The 25,023-nt window shown below is 45.5% G+C and overlaps 1 protein-coding gene across 2 annotated transcripts; it reads right to left on the reverse strand.

Moving 5' to 3' along the window:
- Window positions 1-1,288: 1,288 nt before the first annotated feature.
- On the reverse strand, window positions 1,289-24,250 carry VGLL1 (vestigial like family member 1). 2 transcript variants are annotated; one of them, XM_027534758.1, is made up of 5 exons: window positions 24,080-24,250; window positions 19,562-19,780; window positions 8,672-9,082; window positions 6,811-6,870; window positions 1,289-1,639 (listed from the first exon to the last, which is right to left on the reverse strand). In XM_027534758.1, exons 2-5 carry the CDS (start codon window positions 19,761-19,763, stop codon window positions 1,596-1,598), a joined length of 717 nt encoding a protein of 238 aa, XP_027390559.1. In that variant the 5' UTR covers window positions 19,764-19,780; window positions 24,080-24,250; the 3' UTR covers window positions 1,289-1,595. The 2 variants fall into 2 exon arrangements, with proteins under 2 accessions (XP_027390559.1, XP_027390560.1); XM_027534759.1 differs by having other exon boundaries at window positions 24,070-24,203.
- Window positions 24,251-25,023: the final 773 nt, after the last annotated feature.

Genomic DNA, 25,023 nt, shown 5'->3' on the forward strand with positions numbered 1-25,023 from the left:
AAATGTACTGGCTTTTTTTTTTTTTCTCTTAGTAAATCTCAGAAACACATGTAACACGTTGGAAAAACTGATTGAGACAAGAGAATTACTCTATTACTACCAAGGTTACCGATTCACTCATGTAAAAGCTGTGGTCTTTATTTACATGGCAGATGAGAGAACTAAATATCTAAGAGCCACCTTGATGGTAACCCTTGATAAGTATTATGGAGAGAAAAGAGCCCTGAGATCAGACCTGGGATCCAGCCTGGGCTACGTGACCTTGGGCAGGTCATTGGCCAACTCTGAGCCTTGGTACCCACATGTATTACGTAAAGGTAATCATGTCAATAGCAGAGTTGCTGTCAAGTTTGCATGAGATCATGGATGTGAAAGAATTTAGAATTAAGAATAGCTTAATCCAGAAGTGTCCCTTTATTATTAACCCTTTGAGCTATGGGAACAGGGGGTGTATGTGTGGGGAATGCTGAGGGCAGGGATACCGGGATTGTCAGAGCTAAGTACCAAGCTCATGCTGGACTGTGAGCTGTCTACCAGATTGGAGAGATGGAAGAATTTGGAGAAATTGGTCATTTCATCCAGAACAATCAGCAAGGAGGTCCCACTGACTGGTCTTGGACCCATGTGGGTATCCACCCAGGTAGCTCCAGTGGTTCTCTGCTGAAAAGAAAGTTACTGTTTTCTCGATGTCACTGACAGGGGAAGAGCTACAGGAAAGATCCTGTGGTGATGGCAGTCAGGCGGGCCCCTGTGCAAGGTTGTAAGGTGCAGACAAGCACACGTGGGGTGTGGAGACCCAAGGTCCTCCTCGGAGGGAGGGCAGCCAAGAAGTCATGGAGCTCATCTAAGAATGCTCTGGATACAGAACTTACTCTAGGCCTGGCTTGGGATGGGACAGTTTGCTTACTAATTTGCGAGTTATTTGTCAGATTGCTCAGTGATTAGAATCACTTTTTTGGAATTAAGTGATCATATTTTCCAAGTGACAGTATCTCATTCATCAAGGCCAGCCTGAGACCTCTTCAGCTTCCCTTCAAACTTCAGGGATGCAGGAACCGTCCTGCCTCCCAGCCACTCTCTGTGGGTCTTGCCAATGCCATTAACAGGGAAGCTGGGCATCATCTGGTTAAGGCTAGAAAGTGTCAGGCTGTTTCTGGAATCTCTCTATTCAGTTGGCAGAGTGGGACAACCCCATTGGGTACCATGTGGTCAGTGTTGATGCGGGCAACCGTGCTGATGGAGGGCAAGTTGGCCAATTGCTAAGAAGGAGGGCAGTGAACACAGAGGGTGAAATTTGTCATTTTATTGGGGACAATCTACAGGGTTGCTCCCCACCACTAAACAGCTCTTTTAACCATCTTATATGCTCGAGATTCACTTAACAAGTTAAAAAAAAAAAAAAACAAAAACCTGCTGCGGGGCATAGGTGCCAAGAAAAAGTATAGAATTTCAGGGAGAGCAGAAACTTGCTTTGAACCCAGTGCTCTTTGGTGGCAACAAGAAAAAAGGACGGTGATGTCTCCAGACCCTCTGGATTCACAGCAGAAAACCAGAAGCAGGTTCGGAAAAAGGAATTCTCTTCTTTAAACCCACGTTCAGTAAAAGAACAGATCTCTTCTTCTCTCTGGAGACTGGCTTCCTGAAAAATAGAATAAGCTTGATGAGGTAGCAGCTGGCTTGGTGCCCAAGGAACCCAGGTTTGAGTCTTGACCTCACCACTCTTAGCTGTGTGACCTCAGGCAAGTTACCTAGCCTATCTGAGTTCCCCTTTCCTCATCTGGTAAATGGGAAGACTAATGATATCTATTGCCTACATGAGTTAAACACATGTAAAGCCCTTAGAACAGTGCCTGGCACAGATAGGCTCAGGAATATTTGTTCAAGAGGTAGTGTCCTTATATGGAGTAGAGTAGAATTATCGTGTGGTCACACTGCAGCTAGCTTACTGGGTAAGACCAAGGACAGAAAACTGACCCTGGCACTTACCTTGACTCTGGGTAAGTTACTTAACCTCCCTAAAACTCCATGTTCCCATCTGTGAATGAGGATAAAACCACACCCGTGGGGTAGCGAGCTATGGGTTCTTCTTTTACCTCATTTCTGTGATTCTTGCCATTCCCTGCACCTTTGGCTCACGGCGCCTCAGTCAGCCATTCACCATGGTCACACACTAGACCTTGTCATCACGTACACAGCTGTCACCCCACCATCTCAGTTTCAAACCACCATCTCCCGATGTCATCAGCTTAAGCAGTCTTATCACCACATTTTTACATAATCTCATCCTCCAATCCATCAACCTCTACTACCCGGCACCTTCCATCTGCCTCCATTTCCTTCTGTGAGCAGCTTAGATACCATGATCCTGTGTTATGGTCCCTCATTCATCATGATCACTTGTCAAAACCTCAACCCTGGATGAGCCAGAGTTTGGCTTCTCTGTGCATTACATTAACCCAACAGCCCTGGTGAAAAAAAAAAAAAAAAATCACACAAGTCAGCCAACTGTTTCCACTTAAACTCATGATGTCAGCCTTTATAGCTGATTCAAAATCATTTGATTACTATGTTTCCAACTCCCCACAAACAAGCCTGCAAATCTAGTGGCATCTGTGTCCTTATTCCCCATCTTTTGTCTGCTTTCAATGGTAGAATGTCCCCTCCTCCTAAAAAATGCCAATGCTTCCCCACAACCTTGCAATTGTCTCCAGCCATGAAGTTATTGTCATCATCTTGTCATCCATCTCTTCATCTCTGTATAGGCTCTATTTTTTTTTTCTTTCTGGTCACCTGAGTTTGTTTGTTTATTTTTTTTTTGGGGGGGGGGAGGCTAATTACTTTTCTGTATAGGCTCTAATATTTGCCTTCTTTAAAAAATAAATAAATAAAAGACCCTCTCCACCCCACTAATCTCTATAGCTACTAGCTTACTTTTATTCACCTCCCTCAAGGCTAAACTTCTCCAAGAAGCTACTGCCATTTACTATCTCTACTTTCTCAGCTGCCATTCCCTCCTCAACCCACCCCATCCAGCTTTCGTCCACATGCTATTAATGAAAACTGCTCTTAACTACGTTATCAAAATCTCTGATGCCACATCCAATTTCTCTGGCCTTCTCTTATCTGATCTCTCGGAAGCCTTTGACACAAGTGATCACTCTCTGTGTTTGGAAACTTTGTCTTCTAAGTTCCTGTAACACCACATTCTCTGGCGCTTCTCCCACCCAGGGCCTGCTCCTTCTCTGTATCGTCTGCTCGGTTCTCACATCCCCCAACTTCTAAATATTGGCGCACTCCAGGACTTTGTCCTCTGCCCTTTTCTCTGCCTGGGTGATCATTCAGTGGCTTGCAGTGTCATTTTCATACCGAACAATCTCAAAACTTTACTCAGGCTCTCCCCTCGCTTCTGAACTCCACACTTACATACAACTGTTGGAGAAGGCCATCCGCTTGCATGTCTTATCATCACCTACAGTGAATGTGGCCAAGGCAAAGTTGTGTTCTCCTACAATCTGCCTCATTTCCACACATGTACCAGTATCCACAGAGTTGCTCATGCACGCAAATGAAAACCTAAACACCCCACATATTAATAGATCTCAAACACATTCACTTCATCCAGCATCCACGACTGCCATCTGATTCAGGCCACCATCTTGTGCTTCTGGCCTCCTAACCAGTTCTTTCTCCAATGCATCCTCTGCACAATGGTTCTGTGGCCTTATTAAATGCAAATCGGATCACACTTCAAACCCTGCCATGCCTCACTGAGTCACTTAGAAGAGAAAATCAACCCCCACCATGATCCAGAAGGTGCTGTGTCAGCCGGCCAGTTGACCTTTCCAGGGCTCCCTCTGCCCACACTCAGGTTTCTCCCGGTCCTCACTCACTTCTGGTCTGGGCAGGGCAGCCTCCCCCATCTCCATCCCAGCTCTTCCTAAAGCTCCCAGCATCCCTCAGTCCATGTGGGCCCCTGCTCACACATCACTTCAGCATAGAAGCCACCCTTGACCCCCTTTATCCAAAGCTGACCTCTGTTTTGCTCTGTTTCAACACTTGGTATGCTTCCTTCAGACTTACCATAACTTGCAAACATTTTATTTTGTCCTTTTTTTTTTTGGTGGAATCTACCTTCCCCACTAGACTAATAACTGTGAGAGCAGGGACCAAGAGTTTTATACACTATTATATATATATATATAAAAGCGCACCATGTCTGGCAATATTTTCTGTAGACATTGAAGGAATGTACAATGAACCACTGTCTATTTCTACAGATTAAAAAAATCAAATTCACTAAATATTTTGGCACCAGTTTGGGGAGTGCCTCCAACTATGCTTCCAGCAGATTGCTCTTCTCTCCACATGATCTCTGGCTCATGTGGGTGTGTGGTACCCACTCGAGAGGACTAGACCATATTGGAGGCGCAGGAGGGGGTCTGTCTTCCTTCAACAAATATTTATCTGGGGCCTAACAGAGGAAATCTTTCAGACTACCAAAATCTTCCTGACAGTTTCATCTAGCTCACTTCAAAATCAGGTCAATATATGGTAACTCCCTGGTGGCCCCATGGTTAGGATTCAGTGTTTTCCCTGCAAGGGCCCAGGTTCAATCCCTGGTTGGGGAACTAAGATCCTGCAAGCCATTTGGCATGGCCAAAACAAAACAAAAATCCCAAATCAGGTTAATATAAAATATATCAAACATAAAAAGAGGCTACTGAGTTCCACGCCAAAACCACTCAACCAGGAAGTGATGGCGCAGAATCTGGGCGTTTCACAAGCTCCCCTCTGGTTTCAGCATCAGGCAAGATGGGGAAATGGGTGCTGTGCTCTCTTAAGAATGTGGGCTTTGAGGGGTGTTCCTGGTCCTTTTTTCACATAGGAAGTCACCCTCTTCCCACTCTCCGTGTCCTGCTGCCTCCCTCTGCCCAGAGCCACAGTGGCAGAATAGCCAACAGGGGGCTGTTGGCATAGCCAGGTACCCATTCCACACTTCCTGTCAGCTATTCTCCACATGGCCCTTTCTCAGGATAATACTGCTCCTTTGCATGCTTTCCAAGTTTCTGCACCCCCTCATCTTACTCAGGATACTGTCCTGGTCCACAGATGGACAGTGAGCCCATATACAGTGAAGCAATCATACCGGTTGCTAGTCTTCACTGCTGTACACTTGATTTAAGTTGGAATTGTTTTTGATGATTTATGTTTAATGTAATTTATGATATTGATGATTATGACACTGTGAGAGCAGAGAAATAATTGTACCCCTGCCACTTGCTATTTGATCTTAAGCCAAGTCCTTTCACCTGTTTGAGACTCAGTTTACTCATCTATTAAATGGGTATATTCATTTCTTCACTCATTCAACCTCTATTTACTGCATGCCTCATGTAAGGCACCTAAGATGTCTTCATACATGAATCATAAGGTCATTGTGGAGACTGAGCTCATAGCCACCACCGATACATGGTGTTGCTGTTAATTTGGGCCTATGAGCAATTGAAAGCATCAGGCTTTTGGTAATTCTGAGGCTTACAATTTTTTAAATGTATAAGCTAACAAGTACTTAGGAGACTTGATAATCCTGATTTCATATATTAGAAAGTGAGCAGAGCTCATCCCTTCAGGAAGACTTCCATGAAGCCTGATGAAATTGCTAAGGCTCTTGGATCAGCCCTAAATCTATCTTGTCACTTGGGCACAACCAATTCCTCACGGAGGGTGATTTGTGACTTGCTTGTTTCACACAACAGTATCAAAAAAATTTAATTTATACTCTATCGGAAGATAGATTTTTACCATTTCCTTTTCTGACGTTCTCTTATTGTTTCCAGCATTTGCTCACTCTTTCATTAGACATGTATGTTCTGACCTCCATGCCAGGCACTGCCACAGGTGCCAGGATGGGTTAGTACACCTCTCAAAGACTTGGCCCTCAAGGAGTGGACATTTTAGGGAGGTCTATATATTTTGTTCACCCCCATTCCACACCAAACTGTACAGTGCCAGAGATCGGAGGCTGCGGTGGCAACTCTTCCCTTGATGCCTCTCAGACACACAGAGTGAGAACAGCTGCAGGCACACGGATGCCCTCCCTAAAGGCACTTTTTGCTCCCTTACTGGGTGCTGACTTACTAGAGTCTCATTTCCATTAGAATTTACATGTCAATACATATATGTAAATTAATCCTTATCAGAAATCTGATGAGGTGGGCATTATTTTAATCCTCCTTTTATAAATAAAGCTACTGAGGTATGGAGAGGTGAACAAATGTGGTTAAAGTTCCTGAAGCTAGTAGCTAATGAAGGTGGATTCAAACCTGAGCCATGAAGGTCCTCATGTCAAACCAGAGATTGTCCTCATTGGGCGGTTCTTACTGACACCACTTTCAAATTGAATGTGGAGCCCAGAGTCCTAGGCTTTGGTATCAGGTGGCATTTTCTGACTGCAGAGTCCTGGGGTGGCCCTATGTTCTAGGCTGAAAACTGAACATCCGGGAAAGAGCAGGCTAACCTTCATGAATTTGTTCATTTTCCTGCATCACCTTGGTTACCTTGCTAAATCCAGCTCAGATAAAAGAACTTAATAGAATTGCTTTTACAGCCAAATTAGAAAACGGGCAAAACATTTTACAAGATACTAAGTGCATGGGCTCTTTGAGACTTAAAGGTAACCAATTCTAAGGGTAAAAACACTAAATAACAGAAATGAGGGTCATTTCAATTGCTGGAAATCCTGATTTTTCTGCTATAAGTTTGTTCTCAGGATGCAGAGATAAGATATCAAAGACAGAAGCAGACACTCACTTTCAACTGCAAAGCTGGCACCGGCAGGTCCACCATCAGGGGGGAAATAGATTTTCTTAACTAGGAAAGAAAAAAATATGATTGGGAATGAAATCAGGGACTGGGTTAGAAAGTGCACACAGTACCCCCTCAAGGAACCCCAAATCATGTGCTCCTCAATTTTGACATTTGACATGTTTTCTTTTATCAGATGCTACAAAAACAGACACACTTCTGTTTTGTATGCCCTTGGGGTTTTGTTCCCATTTATGGGCAGTTGTTTCTGATCAAGGGTTGCTAACTTCCTCAACAGATCCTGGACTGTCAGCCACTGATTTATCCAGTAGATATCAGCATTAATAGGAGTGTAAAGAGTTGGCAACAGTTGAGACTTTGGTGATGAATATTTGTTTGAAAATGCATCTAGAACTTTCGGGACTATGATAACACCTGCATTGTGGCTTTGCTATGATGTGCCTGGCATATACTAGATGCTTGCTAAATCTTTGCTAAATTTGATTTGAACTGCATGGCTTGTTTTGTTTGGGACGCGATGATTTGAGCTGTGTTCTAACCATCCATCGAGACAGGGTTCCACTGTGTGTGTGCACAAGCATATACACACAGTTGGCCTCATTTTCCCCTCTGAATCCAGCAGGAACAGATTTTTGAAAAGGAGTACAAGGATGGGAATTCTCATAGGTTTCCCAAGCTTGACATTTTTATGATTTACTCTTTAAGTATATTGCTAATCAAACTCTGCAAATGATGGAATGGTATTTTAACAGAAAATTTGTTTTTGACTTTAGCATGGAACACAGCATCTGACTTTAGGCCTCGGTGTAACATAAATATACTTAGTTCAGAAGTAAAAGCAGCTTCTGGCAATTTCTTTCAGGCACAGACCAGGGAGCTGTAAAAGAAAACTCATCCAAGGTGCAGAAAGCCAAAGATGGGGACTCAGCCCCAAGAAACTATGAAGCATCTACTATTACCAATATTTCATGTGAAGGGCAAATCTTGCAGGAGAGTCACTTGTTTTTTTTGGTCAAAGTACACTTTAGGCCAATCCTTTCCCATCCTTTTACAAAGAAGGGAGTCTTGTTTCTCGATGAGTATTTTGCATCTGCTGCTGCTGCTGCTGCTGCTAAGTCGCTTCAGTCGTGTTCGACTCTGTGTGACCCCAGAGACAGCAGCCCACCAGGCTCCCCCGTCCCTGGGATTCTCCAGGCAAGATTTTGCATCTAGTAGGTGCTGATTAAATGTCAGATGAGTGAGTAAATGGAATAAAACAGTGAATGAGCGTTAAGGAGGTTTTTGCTTCAGGGAGGAGTAGGGGTCAGGGAGCAAAAGCCCCAGACAGCCAGGCACCATGACGGTCTCCAGGCAGCAAGGGGGCGGCCTCCACTGTCGCTTTGAATTTTAATGTGTGGAGCAGATGGTTGGTATAGACGGCCCTTGTTTCTACCCAGGAGTCTGGCATTATTGCAAGTTGCCAACCTATTTGGAGGATAGTTTTGAGCCTGTAGGTGTATCACTGAGTTCTGTTTTACACATGGGTTATCTGGCAGTTCACAGTGAGGTGAATGCAAGACCCTAAGATTTTAGGCAGCAGCCTATCATTTTTCTAGGCCAAGTCCGAGTCAGCAGACCAGGGTGAATATTCTGGGCCAACTGCATCTGGCTGGCTATCTATGCAACCCTTTAGTCATTAAATAGTGACTATCGATACAGCCTAGTGAAGGTAGATGTTTTGTCCCTCAGAAGCCCCACAGCTGGAGAGGCAGCAATTAGTCTTCCCATCCCATCTCAGGTCAACGCACTCTCAACCACAACCAATCAGAAGCAACCCCTCCAACCGTACTTGGAGGCATTTCCTTACAGTGGGCTGAGCTGGGAGGCAGGTTGAAGAGCAATCCTGTGCTTCCGGCAGAGTTGCCATCCTCCCACGAGGCAGATTCCTGAGGATGGGTTAGGCATCTCTCTGGCTGGAGGAGACTTAGGAGGGGCTCATACTTCCCCTCAGGCTGGGGCTCTGGAACCAAGTGCCCAGTGGAAAAAGCATGAGGGTAGCCAGGCTCTGGGAAGCTGGGACTGGCAAGGGAGGAGAAATGCCACAGCTCGCCAGGCTGAACGGAGGGGCCCCCAGTCAGGGACAGTGGGTATTGATCCATAGGCATTAGACCAGATCCATTCAAGCTGCAGCTGGCGGCGCCATTTGCAAAAGATACTTCCGGCTGTGGCTTTGTCCACGGAGCAGAGAAACGCCACTGATTTGGAGGCATGTCACTATCTGGGAAGGAAAGATTTAGAAGACAGATTTGTTTATTGTTTTCAAAATGGAATTAGCTTTTTTTATGGTTAACACAGGGGCTTCCCAGGTGGCTCAGTTGTAAAGAATCCATCTGCCAATGCAGGAGATTCAGGAGATGCCAGTTTGATAGATCTCTGGGTTGGGAAGTCCCCTGAAGGAGGAAATGGCAACCCACTCCAGTATTCTTGCCTGAAAAATCCCATGGACTTACAGTCCAAAGGGTTGCAAAGAGTCAGACATGACTGAGCCACTGAGCATGCACATACCTACTATGTATGGTTAATTGAATGTATTTTTTACTGTGAAAAATGTACAGAAGGTTAAAAAAATCACTCTAAGCATAATATCAGAGACTATCAGTGTCTATCTTTAGATGTACTTCTTTCCAGGATATTTCTATATATGTACACATTGTTTGCTCTCATGTTATTAAAATATCACAAACTTCCTGCTATAGCAACACACAGAACCAACAGCAGCTTTTCAAATCACTGCATGGCATGCCATCAGAAGGTAGTAACATGACTACCAAACACAATAGTTGGGCAGCTCAGTTATTCCATTTTTTCAATTAACAACATTGGGATAAGCATCTTCATATATACCTCTCTATATACTTGTCCAACTAGCCCCTCAAGGAAACTTTTCTAGAAGTAGAATTACTTGATTAAAGGTGATTTATGTTGTTTGTTGCCATTGTTTGACTTTTATTTTATAGCTGGTGTTTTGAATACACTGAAGAGAAGAACCCTCCATAAAGTTTTGTGAAGCCTTTCCTCTTCAATGTATTCCAAACACTGGTTTGCCGGTATCATACAAGTATGGGGTTGAAATCTCATTTTCAAGAAAGGTCTGTGCCATGGGGATGTTAAGAGACTGGACCAAGTTAGCAAAGCAGATTAGCCAAGTAGAGATCGGAGCTGGAGGGGGTCAGTGATGGGTAGGAAAGTGGTTGCTTCATGTGCTCAGTCATGTCTGACTCTTTGTGACCCTGTGGACTGTGGCCCACCAGGCTCCTCTATCCATGGGGATTCTCCAGGCAAGAATACTGGAGTGGTTTGCCATGCCCTCCTCCAGGGGATCTTCCCAACCCAGGAATCGAACCCAGGTTTCCCACATTGCAGGCTGATTCTTTACCATCTGAGCCACCAGGGAAGCCCAGTTTCTTGGAATTCTTCCTATAAAAGCAAAATGTTCAAGGTCAAGTGGTGACTCAGGTTCTTCTTGTAAAATTCTTGTGGACTAGCTAATGGGAATGGAGTCTCCTGTGGTCTCAGAGACACTATTCAAACTGTGCCTCGAACAGCAGCTGAATTGGAGTTCTCAAAGAGTCTTGGGCAGCTTGACATGGACGGATGTTTTCCCCATTCTCAACACCCACTCAGACAAGAAGGGAGGCGGGAGAGAGCCCTGGCAGATGGTGCTTAAAGCCTGGAGGTTCTCATCTATCCAAGATAATGAAGGGGGCCTGGATGTGGAGATAAAGGGAGACTGGAGGGCTGGAGAGGCTGTCTGGCCCCCTTCCCTTCCTCGTGCACCTCACCCAGCACTCCTGAATGTTCAGTTTGCCTAGATCTTTTCTGATAGGTCTGCCCAGTGATGCTGGAGTGTCTCACCCACCAGCACAGCTTTTCACGTAATATAGATGGTAAGGGCAAAACAAGCCCTAACCTACATAGCACAGATATTCTGCTCAACTTCTCATATTGTTCATGAGCGATGGGCAACGGTTGGCTTCTTTTAATGAGGTCAAGGGCAATGAAACAATTAGCAAGATTTGTTCCTGAGGATGACTGCTACTTTTGAAAACTGATATCTGCTGGGTAGTAGCAATTGGAGGCAGTTATCTATGTGGGGTAGTAGCAATTCAGGGCCACTGTGTAGCACAAATAGAATGATTAAGCTGACTTAGGCTAATCACTGTTCCTGCTTCATATTGAATGAGGGTACTGCATGTCCTAAGCACAAATGAGAAACAATGTTTAGCCTCTGACAACTGGGCAGTTTCCATCTGAACTGGCCTTCCAGATCTCATACATAGGACCAAGGTTTGGAAGGCTTGAAATGTGGAAGGCAGGGCCCCAGCGTGTTTTGAATATTTTCTTTAACTGCTTCCCTTCCAGAATTGTCTGACTGAAAGGTTAAGGGGAGTGGATGGATGTGCCTGTCCAAGGGCCCACTTGGTTGGTCACTGAGTGCACCAGAGCACAGTTTGGATGGGAGTATGTGGGAAGACATAGAGTTCCAATCCTGAATTCACAGTAACCCAACTGTAGGCCTTCGGGGGCCCAGAAAAGTCACCTTTCCAGGGCAGGCTTGGGTGTGGTGTCCCGTGGAATGGACACCCTGAACTTTGGTGGTCTCTTTCTCAGGCTTCTTGGACAAACTGCTCCAGTAACCACACCCATCTAGTCAGAGAACCACTGGACTGGCTCATGGTGACCGGTGAAAATAAGTGGCCCTGGTGACACTTCCTTAACCGAGTTCCCCCTCTTAGAGCCCCAGGCGAGACTCCACTGCCTTCTCAAACCCCAGCCTACATTAATGAATGGAGAGCAAGCAAGGAACACTTTGGGGACATTTAGGGAAGGCTAGGTTTTTCATATTCTATTTTTTTCCTTCAGATGTGAGTCCATACTAGGCAGTGTTTATGAAATATTAACCACCCTGTATCTTATGATGTCTTACAGTGGATGCAGCTTTAGTCTTTTTTAAAATTGAAATATAATTGGCTTACAATATTATTTTAGTTTCAGGTATACAACAGAGTAACTCAGTATTTTTAGAGATTATACTCCATTTATAGTTATTCTAAAATATTAACTATAGTCCCTGAACTACACATTACATCCTTGTAACTTCTGTCCATAGTAGCTTGTACTTCTTAATCCCCTTCCCCTATTTTGCTCCTCCCTTCCCCGCCCCAGGCTGGATCTTTCTTTCAGTAGGAATACAAAAGGCTTCCAACCCCTGGACTCCTACTCTGAGCATCTAGCCCCTGCCTCTTTGTTCCATCCATGCCTCTAGCATTCACGAAACCCCTGGTTGTAAGACCAGGTCCTGTTCAGAGAGCACAAGTCCCCATTTCCTCCCTATCCCTTTAGGATGAAAATGTCAAGCTACTCTCCCACCTGTTAAGCAAACCCAGAGACATCACCCATGCCCACCCATAGATGCTTGAGAGCCCCAGAACCTTCTAGAAAGCACTTCTAGGCATCAAGGAGTTTGCTTCTACCCCAGAGGATCCTCCCTACACTCTGTCTTTGCATGGTGGCCCTGACACCCTGTCCCAGGCTGGCTTCTGGACACACCAACTTCAATGTCAACCCCTCAGAGAAGCTTCCCCTTAACAGCCAATGACACCGAGCACGTCCCTTCCCATGGATGGAAGGGGACAATCCATGTGAAAGGTTTAGCATGGTGCCCAGGACCTTATAGGCACTCAAGAAGTGAGAGCTGCTGCTGTGGTTAATATTATTAATTATTATTTTAGTTTAGAAATGCAGCGTAGGCTCACATTCACGGGTTTCTCTCCTGGCTTGCAACACTCTACAGGATCAACCAGGAAAAAGCCAAATGGTAACGCAGGGGGCCTGAGGAAGTCTCTCTGCCCTCACTCATCACAGAAGGGAGAGGAGGAAAGGCCAGAGCCAAGGAGCCTGGGAAGCAGCGGTGCTGCAGGGCTGATATGGAGGATGGAGTAGATACTGGCTATAAAAGAGAGATTTCCGGGATTTCCCTGGTGGTCCAGTGGCTAAGACCCGCGTTCCCAATGCAGGGGTCCAGGATTCCATCCCTGGTCAGGGAACTAGATCCCACATGCCACAACTAAAGATCTTGCCTGCTGCAACAAAGATCAAAGATCTGTGTGTCAACTAAGACCTGGTGGAGCCAAACAAATAAAATAAAAATTAAGGGAGATTTCAGAAGCCTTTGCTCCGTGTGTCAATTCCCAGAAATAATCCATCAAAGGTGGGCAAGAAAGATTGTAAATCTAGAGGAGCTTTCATTTACTATGCACTTACTATAGCATTCTGGATGCATCTCAGGTGAGCTTCACAAGGGTCCAGATGAGAAAATAGAGACTCAAAGTGGTTAATGTAACTCGCCTAAGGCCACAGAACTGGCAGGTGGAGAGCTGGCTGAGTCTCAGCTTCATGCTTGGCCAGCTCTGCCTCCTATTATCTTCAGAATGCACCTACTCCCGCAGCTGGAAAGTTGGCAGATGAGCATAACGGGCATAACATTTCTGGCAGCAATTTATCAGCAGATATCAAAACCCTAAAATCTGACCGGACTTTTTGATGTAGTCATTCTATCCACAACAATATATTTTAAGAATATAATCAATGATGCATGCAAAAGTTGAGCTGCAAGGATATTCAATGTGATACTTACATATAGTGAAAGATTGGCAACAATCTAAATGTCCAAAAATTTCAACAGATTTGAAACAGCTATAAAAAAGGATACTCTTGAGGCATGAAATGATGTCTTAGTAGGATATGAAATGGCAGTAAAGATATATATGGTTTATTACCCGTTAAAAAGCCAAGTGACATTAGGTTGTAAAACTTAGTATGGGCGCCTAGATGTGCATGTGGTTTTGTGTCCTGAATGCTTCTCCTGTGTTTTGTAAAGTTTCAAAACTTAACACAGTATCTTTGTGATTAGAAAAAGTTAGTTTTCCTTTTTTTCCCCCCGAAAAAATTAGTTTTAAAGTAAAAACTTAAGAACCCACTTGACTCAGTGAACCTGAGTCACAGCTGTGAAAGGCCAGTGCATAACTGCCTGGTTGCCTTCCATCTATCTTTCCTTCCTTCCTTCTTTGTCCCCTGCCTCCACCTTTAATATAAATGCTGCTTTACGATGAAGTGGAAGCCGAGAACCCTCTTAACACACACACACACATCTTGCCCCATGAAGTTCCCAACTTTGGCCTGACCAATGTGCACACACTGACATTCCCCTCTCTGCCATTTTGGCTGGTGGCACTTGTCTCCGATGTACTCCAGAAACAAAGAAAATATTATTTGTATTAGCTGGGGTTGAAATAACACTAGAGACAGAGAGACAGCTTGTGGGGGACAGCTCTGTTTCAGGGCATCCCGTGTGTGTGTGTTGGGGGGGAGAGTTTCCTATTCAGTCTCACTCCCTCCTTCACAACCACCTGTCTAGGTCCTTTGCTGATTAGCCAGGTTCCCTTTCCCAACTAAAAATGGAGATGAAATACAGAACATGTGCTTGTATTTTGAAAATGGCTAAGAGTTCTTTGGGTTGTATGTAGCTCGTCAGGCTCCCCTGTTCGTGGGATTTTCCAGGTAAGAATACTGGAGTGGGTTGACATTTCCCCCTCCAAGGGATCTTTCTGACCCAGGGACCGAACCCAGATCTCCTGCCTTGGCAGGTGGATTCTTTCCCACTGAGCCACCTGGAAAGCCCAGTAAGAGCTCAGTATCTAGAATCGAATGATCTGGTTATGAACAGCTGCCCCTTATGAGCTGTGGGATCTTGAACAAGTCACTTGATTCTCTGAGCTTCAGTTTTCTTATCAGGAAATGGGCAAGGTGAGAGTTAACCAAAAGGTTACTGTGAAGATTCACTAAGATAATTCATGTGCCAGCCCCTGGGAAAGGGCCTGGAACATAGGAAGCACTCAATAAATGTTGGCCATTAGAAACATTATTAGTGAGAGTGCTAATGGGCAACAGTGTGGATGACCTAGAGATTGTCTTACTGAGTGAAGTAAGCCAGAGAAAGACAAATATCATTATGATATTGCTTATATGTGGAAACTAAAAAGAACTTATTTATAAAACACAGACTCACAGACACAGAAAACAAAGTTATAGTTACCAAAGGGGGAAGAGGGAATATAAATTATGAGTTTGGGATTAACAGATACACTCTCACAGGGAACTATATTCAGTATCTTGGAAGAATCTGGAAGGGAAAAGAATCTAAAAAGAATAGATACATATTATATATTTACGTATAACTGAATCATTTTGCTGTACACCTGAAACTAACTCAACACTGTAAATCAACTATACTTCAATTTTTAAAATTGAAAAAATAAATACAAAAGAAAGAAACCCAGCATTTCTTCCCCAACCCCACTGGATTCTGGAGGAGAGGAGAGGAGAGACTGGCTATAAAAGACCTCAGAGGGCTCAGGCTGTACGAATACCTTCTCTCAGCAGCCCTTGAGTGAAGGGAGCCAGCCCTGCGGCTGGGCTCGTGGCTGGGACAGGAAGAATACAGGGTGGGTTGTGCACCAAGACAAGCCCCCAGAAATGGACATTTATGAAGCTTCTCCAAGTTACCTACTCTGAAATCACCCATGTCCTTTTAAAAGGGAAATAATTCAGCTACTTTCAGCATGTGTTTTCTTTCCTACCAATAGGGCCAGTATAAATTATACCTAAGTAAAAAAAAAAACAACTTGGATTTGAAAAAAGCAGCCAGGAAATTCAATGGCATTTCCTAGGCACATGGGCCTGTCAGAGCACCCTGGGTGAGCCCGCCATGGGAGCCCATGAATGGGAGCCTGTTCTCAGCTTAGCCGGGGCCTCGCTGAGGTCAGGCAGCCTGGGGCAGGCCTGCAGGGGCTTAGAGGATGCTAAGTGTCGGTGATGAAGAGCTAAGCTGCGTGCAGCTCATAGAACACCTCCAGTGAGAACCACTGGGGACACGTCTTCTTTCAGGGGACCCTCCCTGGAGGCAACAGAGCTTATGAGAAATTTGACTCCTAACTGTGATAAGAGAAGCCTTGAAGAAAAGAGGCTTTCTCTTTCATTTGTTCAGTCAGCTGGACAAACAGAAGCCTAACCCACAACACGTGCTGCAAGGGAGATCTCGTCACAGTCAGGGGATCTGTGAGACTATCACACGGAAATGTGACAACACAGAAGGTAGGTAGAGAAGAAAGCCGCCTCTGTTTGGCCAGAGAAGGCTGTCTTGGGCCAAGCTCCCTTGGTGGGCAGGGGCTTCATAGAATACAAAGTGAAGTCAGGAGAGTTAAGAAACAGGGCAGCGGCCACCCAGAAGCCAGTGGACAACTTGGAGGCTGAGGGGAGGGTCCTGCTGTCTTGCAATCCTGATGGTTTGAAGGTGGGCCCTCACATCCACTGTAGACATTCAAAAAACCTGCCTCGAGCCTTTACACACCACAAATATTAACTACCACCTACATGGCACTTACTACGTGCCACTTGACATGAGTAATCTCACTGATTCCTCCTTTAGTTCAATGATACTCAGTTTTACAGATGAGGAAACGGGCCCAGAGAGATGAAGTGATATGCCCGAGGTCCCATGGTTAAACAACAGTAAAGCTGACCCGGCCCCAGGGTGCCTGGGTCTAAAGCCATATACCAAACGATACTGTCTCTCCAGCAACCCCATCAACCCCCATCAACGACAGACATCAGCACCCTGTGATCCAAATCACAATTTCATTCATTCACTAAATATTTATTGAGTACGTTCCATGCGTTGGACATTAGGGTGGGTACTTGGAAAACAGCACTTAACAGACCGACAGCGTCTAGAGGGTAGGAAGAGATAAGAAACCCATAAAATACACAATATGCCCCATGGTGACGCATGCTAAGAGAAATAAAACAGGGTAAGACAGTGACAGGGTGGGGACGTCTATGTTTTAAATAGATTGTTCAGGAAGGCCTGTCTGAAAGACGACATTCTAACAGAGATTTCAATGAAGGGGCAGTCTTGCAGTTACCTGGGAAAGAGCGTTTCAGGAAGAGGGGAGAGAGGAAGTGCAAAAGGCCTGAGGCAGTACTGTACCTGTCACAGCTACAAAGAGCAAGGAGGCTATGCTGGACTGAGAGGATAATGAGATCAGAAAGATGACAGGGGCTCAGGCAAGTGAGGGCTCCCGGAAGACCTTGGATTTGATTCCAAGTAAGATGAGAAGTTACTGGAGGATTTCGAACAGAAAAGTAACATGGTACAACTTTCTGGCTGCTACTTTGAGAACAGACTGAAGGGGAGCAATGGAAGAAGCAGAGAGACTGATGAGGAGGCAAAAATCCAGTGGGGAGAGGGTGGCTTTTCAGACTAAGGGGACAGGAGTGGAGGTGGAGAGATATGTTCAGAGCTCAGACAAACTTTGAAGGTAGAACTTACAGAATTGTTCAAAGGGTTGGATGCGGGGTATGAGATAAAGAGAGGAGTTAAAGATGACTGCAATTAATTGGAAGGATGCAGCTGCCATTTATTGAGACTGTGGACGGAGCAGGGTGAGGGGAAGATCAAGAGTTCAGCTTGGGGGACATCCCTGGTGGTCCGGTGGTTAACACTTAGCCTTCCAGTGCAGGGAGTGCAGGTTTGATCCCTGGAAGGGGAGCTCAGATCCCACATGCTTCTCAGTCAAAAAACCAAAACATAAACAGAAGCAATACTGTAACACATTCAATAGATTTTTGGTCCACATCAAAAAAAATCTTAAAAAAAAAATTCAGCTTGGGACCTGTTTGGTTTAGATTCCTAGTAGCTATGTGAAGTGAAGATATCAACTAGGCAGCTGCGTAGATAAGTCTGAAATCCAGTCTGGGTAAAGATATGATATTTCATCAGCACATAGGTGGTGTTTATGTAGATGGTATTTAAGACAAAGAGACTAGAATTGATCCCCCAGGGCGTGAATGTAGAGAGAGAAATTGAGATCAAAGTCCTAGGGCCCTCAAATGTTTAAGAGATGAAGCCTTGAAGAGAAGAGGACATTCAGCAAAGGAGACTGAGAAGGAGGGGTAACCAGGGAGACAGGTGGAAAACCATGAGAGCGTGATATTATGGAATCCAAGTGAAGGAGGTTACTTCCAAGAGGAGGGAGCAATCATCTGCAGCAAATGCTGCTGATGAGTCAGCTAAGATGAGGACAGAGAAAGATCACTTGCTTTGGAAAGTGGAAGTCTCCCACGAGCCTGGCTAAGACTGGTTTCAAAGAGTGATGAGGATGACATCCTGAGTGGAGCAGATCCGAGAGCAGGAGAGGAAGAGGAAAGAGCATGCATGGACACCTCTTAGGAGTCTGGCTGCGAAATGAAACCAAGAAATGGGACAATAAGCAACCAAGAATTGGTTACATCCCGTCTGTGGGGTCGCACAGAGTTGGACACGACTGAAGCGATTTAGCAGCAGCAGCAGCAGCAGCAGCAGGTTGGATTTACCAGGCAAGCAGGAGAGAGAAAATGAGGGATGACGAATTGCTGGTGCTGACAAGGAAAAGACTGTCATGTATTCAACGCAATGTGTTTAGAATTAACTCAGAGTCAAATAGCCAAAGTGGACAGACTTAGCTATGCATGAAGAGCCTAGGGTTTTGACCTTTCCTAGGAGCCAGATAGAGCCTCTGAATCCCATTGCCCACATGGATGGGCTTTTACCCACACATCAATTCCCCAAACGACTCAAGAGCAGCCATTCCTGCAGCTGCTCTGAAGTACTCAGCATACCCTTAGACAGCACCTCCGTGCTCTCCACCCAGCCCCTGATCCCCAGTGTTAGCTTTAGTACCTGCTCCTACTATGCTCCCCCCCTTCCACATGTTTCCTGAACTCCAAAGAGTCTCGGAGAAAACCATCTCACCTGACTGGAAAAGTTATTTCTAAGAGAGAAGAAAATTCTCAAAGGCTAAAGAGGCTAATACACCAATTCCCTATCCAGACCCAGACTCTGGCCAGTCAGAGTGATGGCTTCGGAAAACTGGTGAGCGCTTCACCCAAAAGGCAGAGGCCCCATCCTGGGAGGCATGTCCATCCTCCAACGGGCATTCAACGCATAAGCTTGGCACCTTTTGGCATTGCTAAGTGTTTTGGGATGAGACAATGCTTTAAAAAAAAATCACCCAATAGTGTGTGCAATAGACACCCCCAGTACTGTTAAGGGTGGGAAGAGGGATATGGAGAAACAATCATTTTATCCGCCTCCCTCTGGCCCCACCCTACCCACTATAAGCTGAGAGAAGGCTGGGTGTTTCTACAGGGAACACATATGTCCAAGTCCTTTGGTGTTCTTTCCCTGTCAGGCCAAGGTAGCAATAATAATAATAATGGTGCTCTCATCGCATACTGAGTGTGAACCCAGAATTTAACATAATTGAGGACACAATGAAATCCATATATTAATTTGATTAAAGTGTCCTTTTTTTTCCTTTTTTTGCCCACGCCATGTGGCTTGTGGAATCTTAGTTCCCCAACCAGGAATGGAACCCGTGCCCCCTGCTGTGGAAGCATGGAGTCTTAACCACTAGCCCACTAGGGAATTCCATAAACAGTGTCCATTTTCAAGCGAAACTTCTGAGAAATGGGTGTGGCTTCTCACTAAACAGAATGATGTGCCTTTAGCAAATATACACACATCTCAGAACATCAGAACTGTCCTTTGATGATAGCCCGATAGGGAATTCCAGCCCCTCCCTCCCGACATGCTCACCATTCCTCAGCAGCACATCTCCACTCGGGCTGGAAGGGTTCTGTCCCTGGGGGCTCTTGACATTGCCCAGAGCTCTGGAGAAGTGTTCATCCACCACACTGCTAATGTCCCCTTGGAAATAGGTGAAAAGGACACAGCGGGAATTCCATTCAGTTTTAATAGGGCTCTGTGTGTGGACGGTGGTCTTCGTCACGTCTTCCATGGTGACTCAGGGGAGGGCTGCAGAGCAAAATGCAAAATGTTACTGGCACCCTTTTCCCAAGCGGTTTGGCTAAGTTGGCAGAAGTGGCTTCCTTGAGGACAAGCAGTTTGTGCCTAAGGTTCAGGTTCTCTCACTGGGGCTCCCAGGAGCTGCGCAGCTGCTGAGCAGTCATCAGGAAATAAGATAGAGTGCTGAAGGGGTCGTCTCTTATAAATGCGAAAGAGTGCCTGGGAACATGATTAGAAGAGCATCAGGAAATGGAAGAAAAAAAGGGAAAGAAAAAGGACACTGAAGCCAAAGACTGCAGTAATTTGCCAGCTGGGGAAGTGCCTGCCTCCCACTAGATTCCTCTGAACAAGGGCACAAGCACTCCAGTAGACCTTGGCTAAGCAATCAGTGGATACTGACAATTTGTTTCCCTAGCAAGCCTTGATTTCTACCTTGCCCACTTCTGTGCAGGAGCACCAAACACACCAAATTCTCCTGCTCTCCCTGACATGGTGATTCGTGTGGGATGGGGTCCTGCACCCACCCCCACCCCATCTTAGAATTAGCAATTACAATCAAGGCCTCCAGACAGACATACTCTGCCCAGAATCACTTAGAAAATGTCAGAGCTTTAAATCCAGGTCCATATTCTGTTTTGTTTTGTTTTTTTTCGGCTGCACAGTGTGGCTTGCCGGACCTCAGTTCCCCAGTGAGGGACTGAACCCGGACCACGGCAGTGAAAGCCTGGAATCCTAATTACCAGGCCACCAGGGAATCCCCAGACAGATATACTGGGCACCCAATGCAGCTAACATTTTTCACACTGATACTCTGTTGGGAAAGAGCACTCTGTTCACCAGGCTTCCTGTGCGCCTAGAGCAGTGCCTGCCACCTAGCTCAACATTGAGCAAATGCCCCAACAGTCATTTGCTGAATTGCCTTCAACTTGGCCTCAATGGGTCCTACCTGTGAACTCCTTGAGGGCAGAGGCTGTCCTTTTTTGCACCCAGGCAGGGACCAGGCACGCAGACGGCACTGCAGAGAGAAGCCGCGGCCTTCCTTTACCAGGGAAATAATAGTTTTGGGTGCTTCGTCACCTCTGGCCATCCAATGCAACTTGCCCAGAGTTCTGGCTAAAGACATTTTGAATCTAGTCATTCTGATGCATATAATGCAAATGACTAGAGTTGAATAGCCCTTCTCCGGGTCTAGTCTCTGAGATCGAGGAGGATGGGGGCCATTTCTTATTCCTTTCTCTATCTCTAGCACCTAACACTAAGTAAACAAAGGCTGAGTGATGAAATGCCATTTCGTGCAGAGAAAGCACAATGCAAGGAAATCACACCAATTAGGGCTCAGAGGACCTGGGCTTGCCCTTGACTGGGTGTGTGCCTTTGGGGAAAGCACAGGGCCTCTCTGGCCTTCAGATTCCTCTAGGGTAAAATGAAGAGGTTGGGGTACGTGAATTCTGCAGCCTATTTTATTTTTCTGCCAGAAGTGTCAGTCGATTATCATGGGAACATTAGGAGGGAATCTGGGAGTAAGCAGAGGACCCTTATTTAAAAGTTCTCCTTTCAGAATCTTAGCCCCAGTCACAGCTGGATTCTGTTGTCTCTAGAAGCCTTTGACTGAGCACGTCAATCTGTTTCCCCCTGGGTGATAGACACGTTAAGCATCACCAGGCACTATCCTAAAAAAAATGAATCCACTGTATCCTTATTTCAAAAAACATGGGAACCACCATGCTGAAAAACCATCCAGCAGTGTCTTCTAAAGTTTACTGTACGCTTACCATAAGACCCAGCAATCCCGCTTCTAGGCACATATAACCAAGAGAAACGAAAACAGATGTGTGCACAAAGACTTCTACATGAGTGTTCGTAGTGGCTTTGTTTATAAAAGTGAAAACAGCCCAAATGTCCATCACCAGGAGAACAAATAAACGAACTGTGACATTTTCATACAATGGAATGTTCTTCAGCCATAAAAAGGCACAAACTACATCCACCCAACAGCATAGATGAATCACAAAAACATTAACCTGAGTGACAAAAGCCAGACACGAAAGACTGCATATGTATGACTTCACTTACGTGAAACAGGCACAAATAATCTATGGTGATAAAAATCAGGACAGCAGTTGCCTTGAGGTAGAGCTTGGAAAAGGGTGAGCGTGGACTCACCGGGGGTGCTGGAAATGTCTTACATCCTGAAGTGGGTGAGGGTTACATATGGATGCAGATGTGTCAAAACTCATCAGACTGTGCAGTTCAGATCTGCAAGTTTCACTGAAGGCAAATTATTCCTCAGTGTAAAAGCACATGATATCTTCAGATATTTGGGACTTTGAGCAATAAAACAAAGGTGTAATCCTTGAGCGTGTTATGGCATAAGTCAAAGTATAATCTCACCTATCTGTGGAATTTTCAAGAGCCAAACTACAGAATAAAATGGTCATTTCCAGGGCTGGGGGGACAGAACCAATGTTGTTTAAGGGAATAAATGTGCAACAAGCAGTGAACAAGCCCTAGAAATCTACCACACAGTGCAGTGAATCTAGACAATACTGCATTCTAATCATCAAACTTGCTAAAAGACTAGAATTTAATTATTTGAACCAATAAAAAGAAAGGGTAATGATGCATCATGATAGAGGTGTTAATTATGGCCACGGTGGTAATTGTACGACAATATATAAATGTATCACATTAACATGTTGTCCATGTTAAATCTACAGTGTTATCTATCAAATATATTTCCAAAAAATAGCAAACCAAATGAATAATAAAGCGATGGTATTATGAATGACCAAGTAATGATAAGCATGGACGCAGCCTTTTTGCTAAAGCTGCAGTTCACAGAAGACCTATTCTGTCCCAGAGGCTCCAAATATACTTTCTCCAATCTTTACAACCCTCAAATTAGGTGCTATTATCCCCATTTTAAAGATGAGCAAATCTGGGCTTAGAGAAAGAGGAAATCAAGGGCCCAGGCCATGCAGCTAGGTGGTGGCTGAGCTGAGGTTTGAACCCAAAATCTCCCTGGCTTCGGTGTCTGGCCTTTTCGCACCATCCCTTTCTACCTGTCGGGCAAACAGTCCCTTCCCCTCCATGGGACCCTCATCCTGATCCAGTCCTCTGGCTCCCAGTCAGGCCGGCAGACGGTCTGTGCGTGCATTCTCATGGCGTCTCCTGGAAGCCTTCACCTACAAGGGCAGCTTAGCACCTTTGTGGGTCTTGCCCTCTTACCCTCTTGCCAGTGGCCTGTGCTCTAGCTCAGGTATGACCCAGCCTGCCACCTCTCCTTGCTAAGTCTCCCTGAAGCCATGAGAAGCAGCTGGCCGGACCCCGGAGACATCAATGCTGTGAAGCATGCTCCTAGCCTCCCTGGGCAAAGACCACAGGCTAGTTCCATAGAAATTGAGCAGATCTGCAAACACCGTCTCGGTCCCCCTCACCTGGGGAGCTCAGACCTCACACAACTGCGGATCCTCAATAAATCTTAAAGTCCTACGCATGCCCCTCTTTTCCTTGCCAAACACATAGACACATACTCTAAAGGAAAGCCCTGGAGTACATCTCTGGATCACATCTCACGAGCAGTTCCCCGGCTGTAGTCAGACCTCAGGGGATGAGGGTCTGTATTCAAGGGCTATTCAAATCTGTGAGCTGTTACCTGGTTTAACTCTTCATAGAATCGCATCCCACTGGACCTCTGCAGTGACTTGAGCGGTTTCATCCCCACACGAACCCTCTTTGAAGGGTCTCTTTCTTCGGGAAGTGAATTGGTGGGGTGGGTCTGGCTTAGGTGCCGCAAACCTGGAACCATGGATGGGACTTTCCTGGCCAAGATGCTGCTGTATTGGCGCCTGGCTTTGTAGTGAAAGCCTCTTGCAGACAAAACCCTTGGCCTTGGCCAAGCTTTGCCAGCTGTGTAGTTCAAATAGTGTAATTACAATATTCTCCAGTGCTCAGAAATTTAAGACACCAAGTAGGCATACCGAAATACTGCCTGGTTTTCGGCCCAAATATTTTGGGCCAAGAGGAATGCAAGAGCAACAGTTTGGTCTCCATTCTACCAGGATGCCTACCTGCACATGCTTACCACCCTTCTGAGAAATGGTACCCAGCACCCCTGGGCTTGGGATGGGGAGTCTAAGAGGTTGTCACAGTGATCACTTGGAACAAAGCCTCAAAGGCACCGGAAGGCATCTCCTTAAGCAAAGCATGTGATGCCCCCTACCACCACCACCTCCCCCCCAGCCCCAGTTCCTTCTCAGTTGAATTCCCATCCCTCCTGCCTCCCCCAGAGTTCCTACCTTCTCTCACCTTATTTCTCAACCATCGGCGGCAGAGACACAGCAAGATGCTATGGCCGGGCGAAGGTGTGTTTTGCTGGCCGGAGCTGCCTGGCCTGCTTTAGAGCAGCTCAGTACTGGTCCGAGCAGGGCCTGGCGATCTTGTGCCCTCCCCTCGCTAACTTTCTACCCCTCTAGCTGAGCCTATACGAAGCATTTCCTGCTAGCTATCTATTAAGAATGCAGAAAATGTACTCCAACAAGTCAATCGGGTTGGGCACCTGCAGGAATGAGGAAAATAGGTAGTTCTTTTTTTATTTCTTTCTTTTTGCATTAAAAAAAAAGTGCTTAGCGATATTGTCTCTTAAAGTGGGCAGCCAATTGTTTGCCCGGAAACCACACACAGAGTAGTAACGTCTCCAGCATCAGTGCTGGGGCTGGGATCCAACAGATGGGACTTTCAGTCTCCGAACCGAGAGAAAGCTTGGCTGGTCACTAGTTTCTTCCTCTCTTCCCATGGGAAGAGAAAGGGAGCCCAGCCCTCTAGGATTCTGGACTTTCTCAGGCTTCCATGGGCCCAGAGGGATCGAGGACTTCTCCAAACCTGCAATAGATGAAGCCGTTCAGGACTCCAGCTTCAGGCTCATAGCAAAGGAGTCCCAGTCCACATTCTGAAAAATCTTCAATAGCACCATCATTCAGACCCCAAAGCCTGGAGCCATTCTTTGCTTCTCCCATTCTCTGTTTCAACCATATTAATTTAACACATATTTATTATACACTTACTATATGCCAGGCACCATTCTGGGAGTTTTGTTCCATAGTGAACAAAACAGACCAAATCCCTGCCTTTGGGGAATAATAAATACGTAACATGTTTTATGTTTGCCTATAGTATATGGACTTGTCAGGTGTCAGTAAGTACTATAAAGAGAAATTAATCAGCCAGGGAATAGAAGTGTCTCATTTATCTAG

Source organism: Bos indicus x Bos taurus, chromosome X, assembly GCF_003369695.1.
Source record: "Bos indicus x Bos taurus breed Angus x Brahman F1 hybrid chromosome X, Bos_hybrid_MaternalHap_v2.0, whole genome shotgun sequence".
Lineage (NCBI taxonomy): Eukaryota > Metazoa > Chordata > Mammalia > Artiodactyla > Bovidae > Bos > Bos indicus x Bos taurus.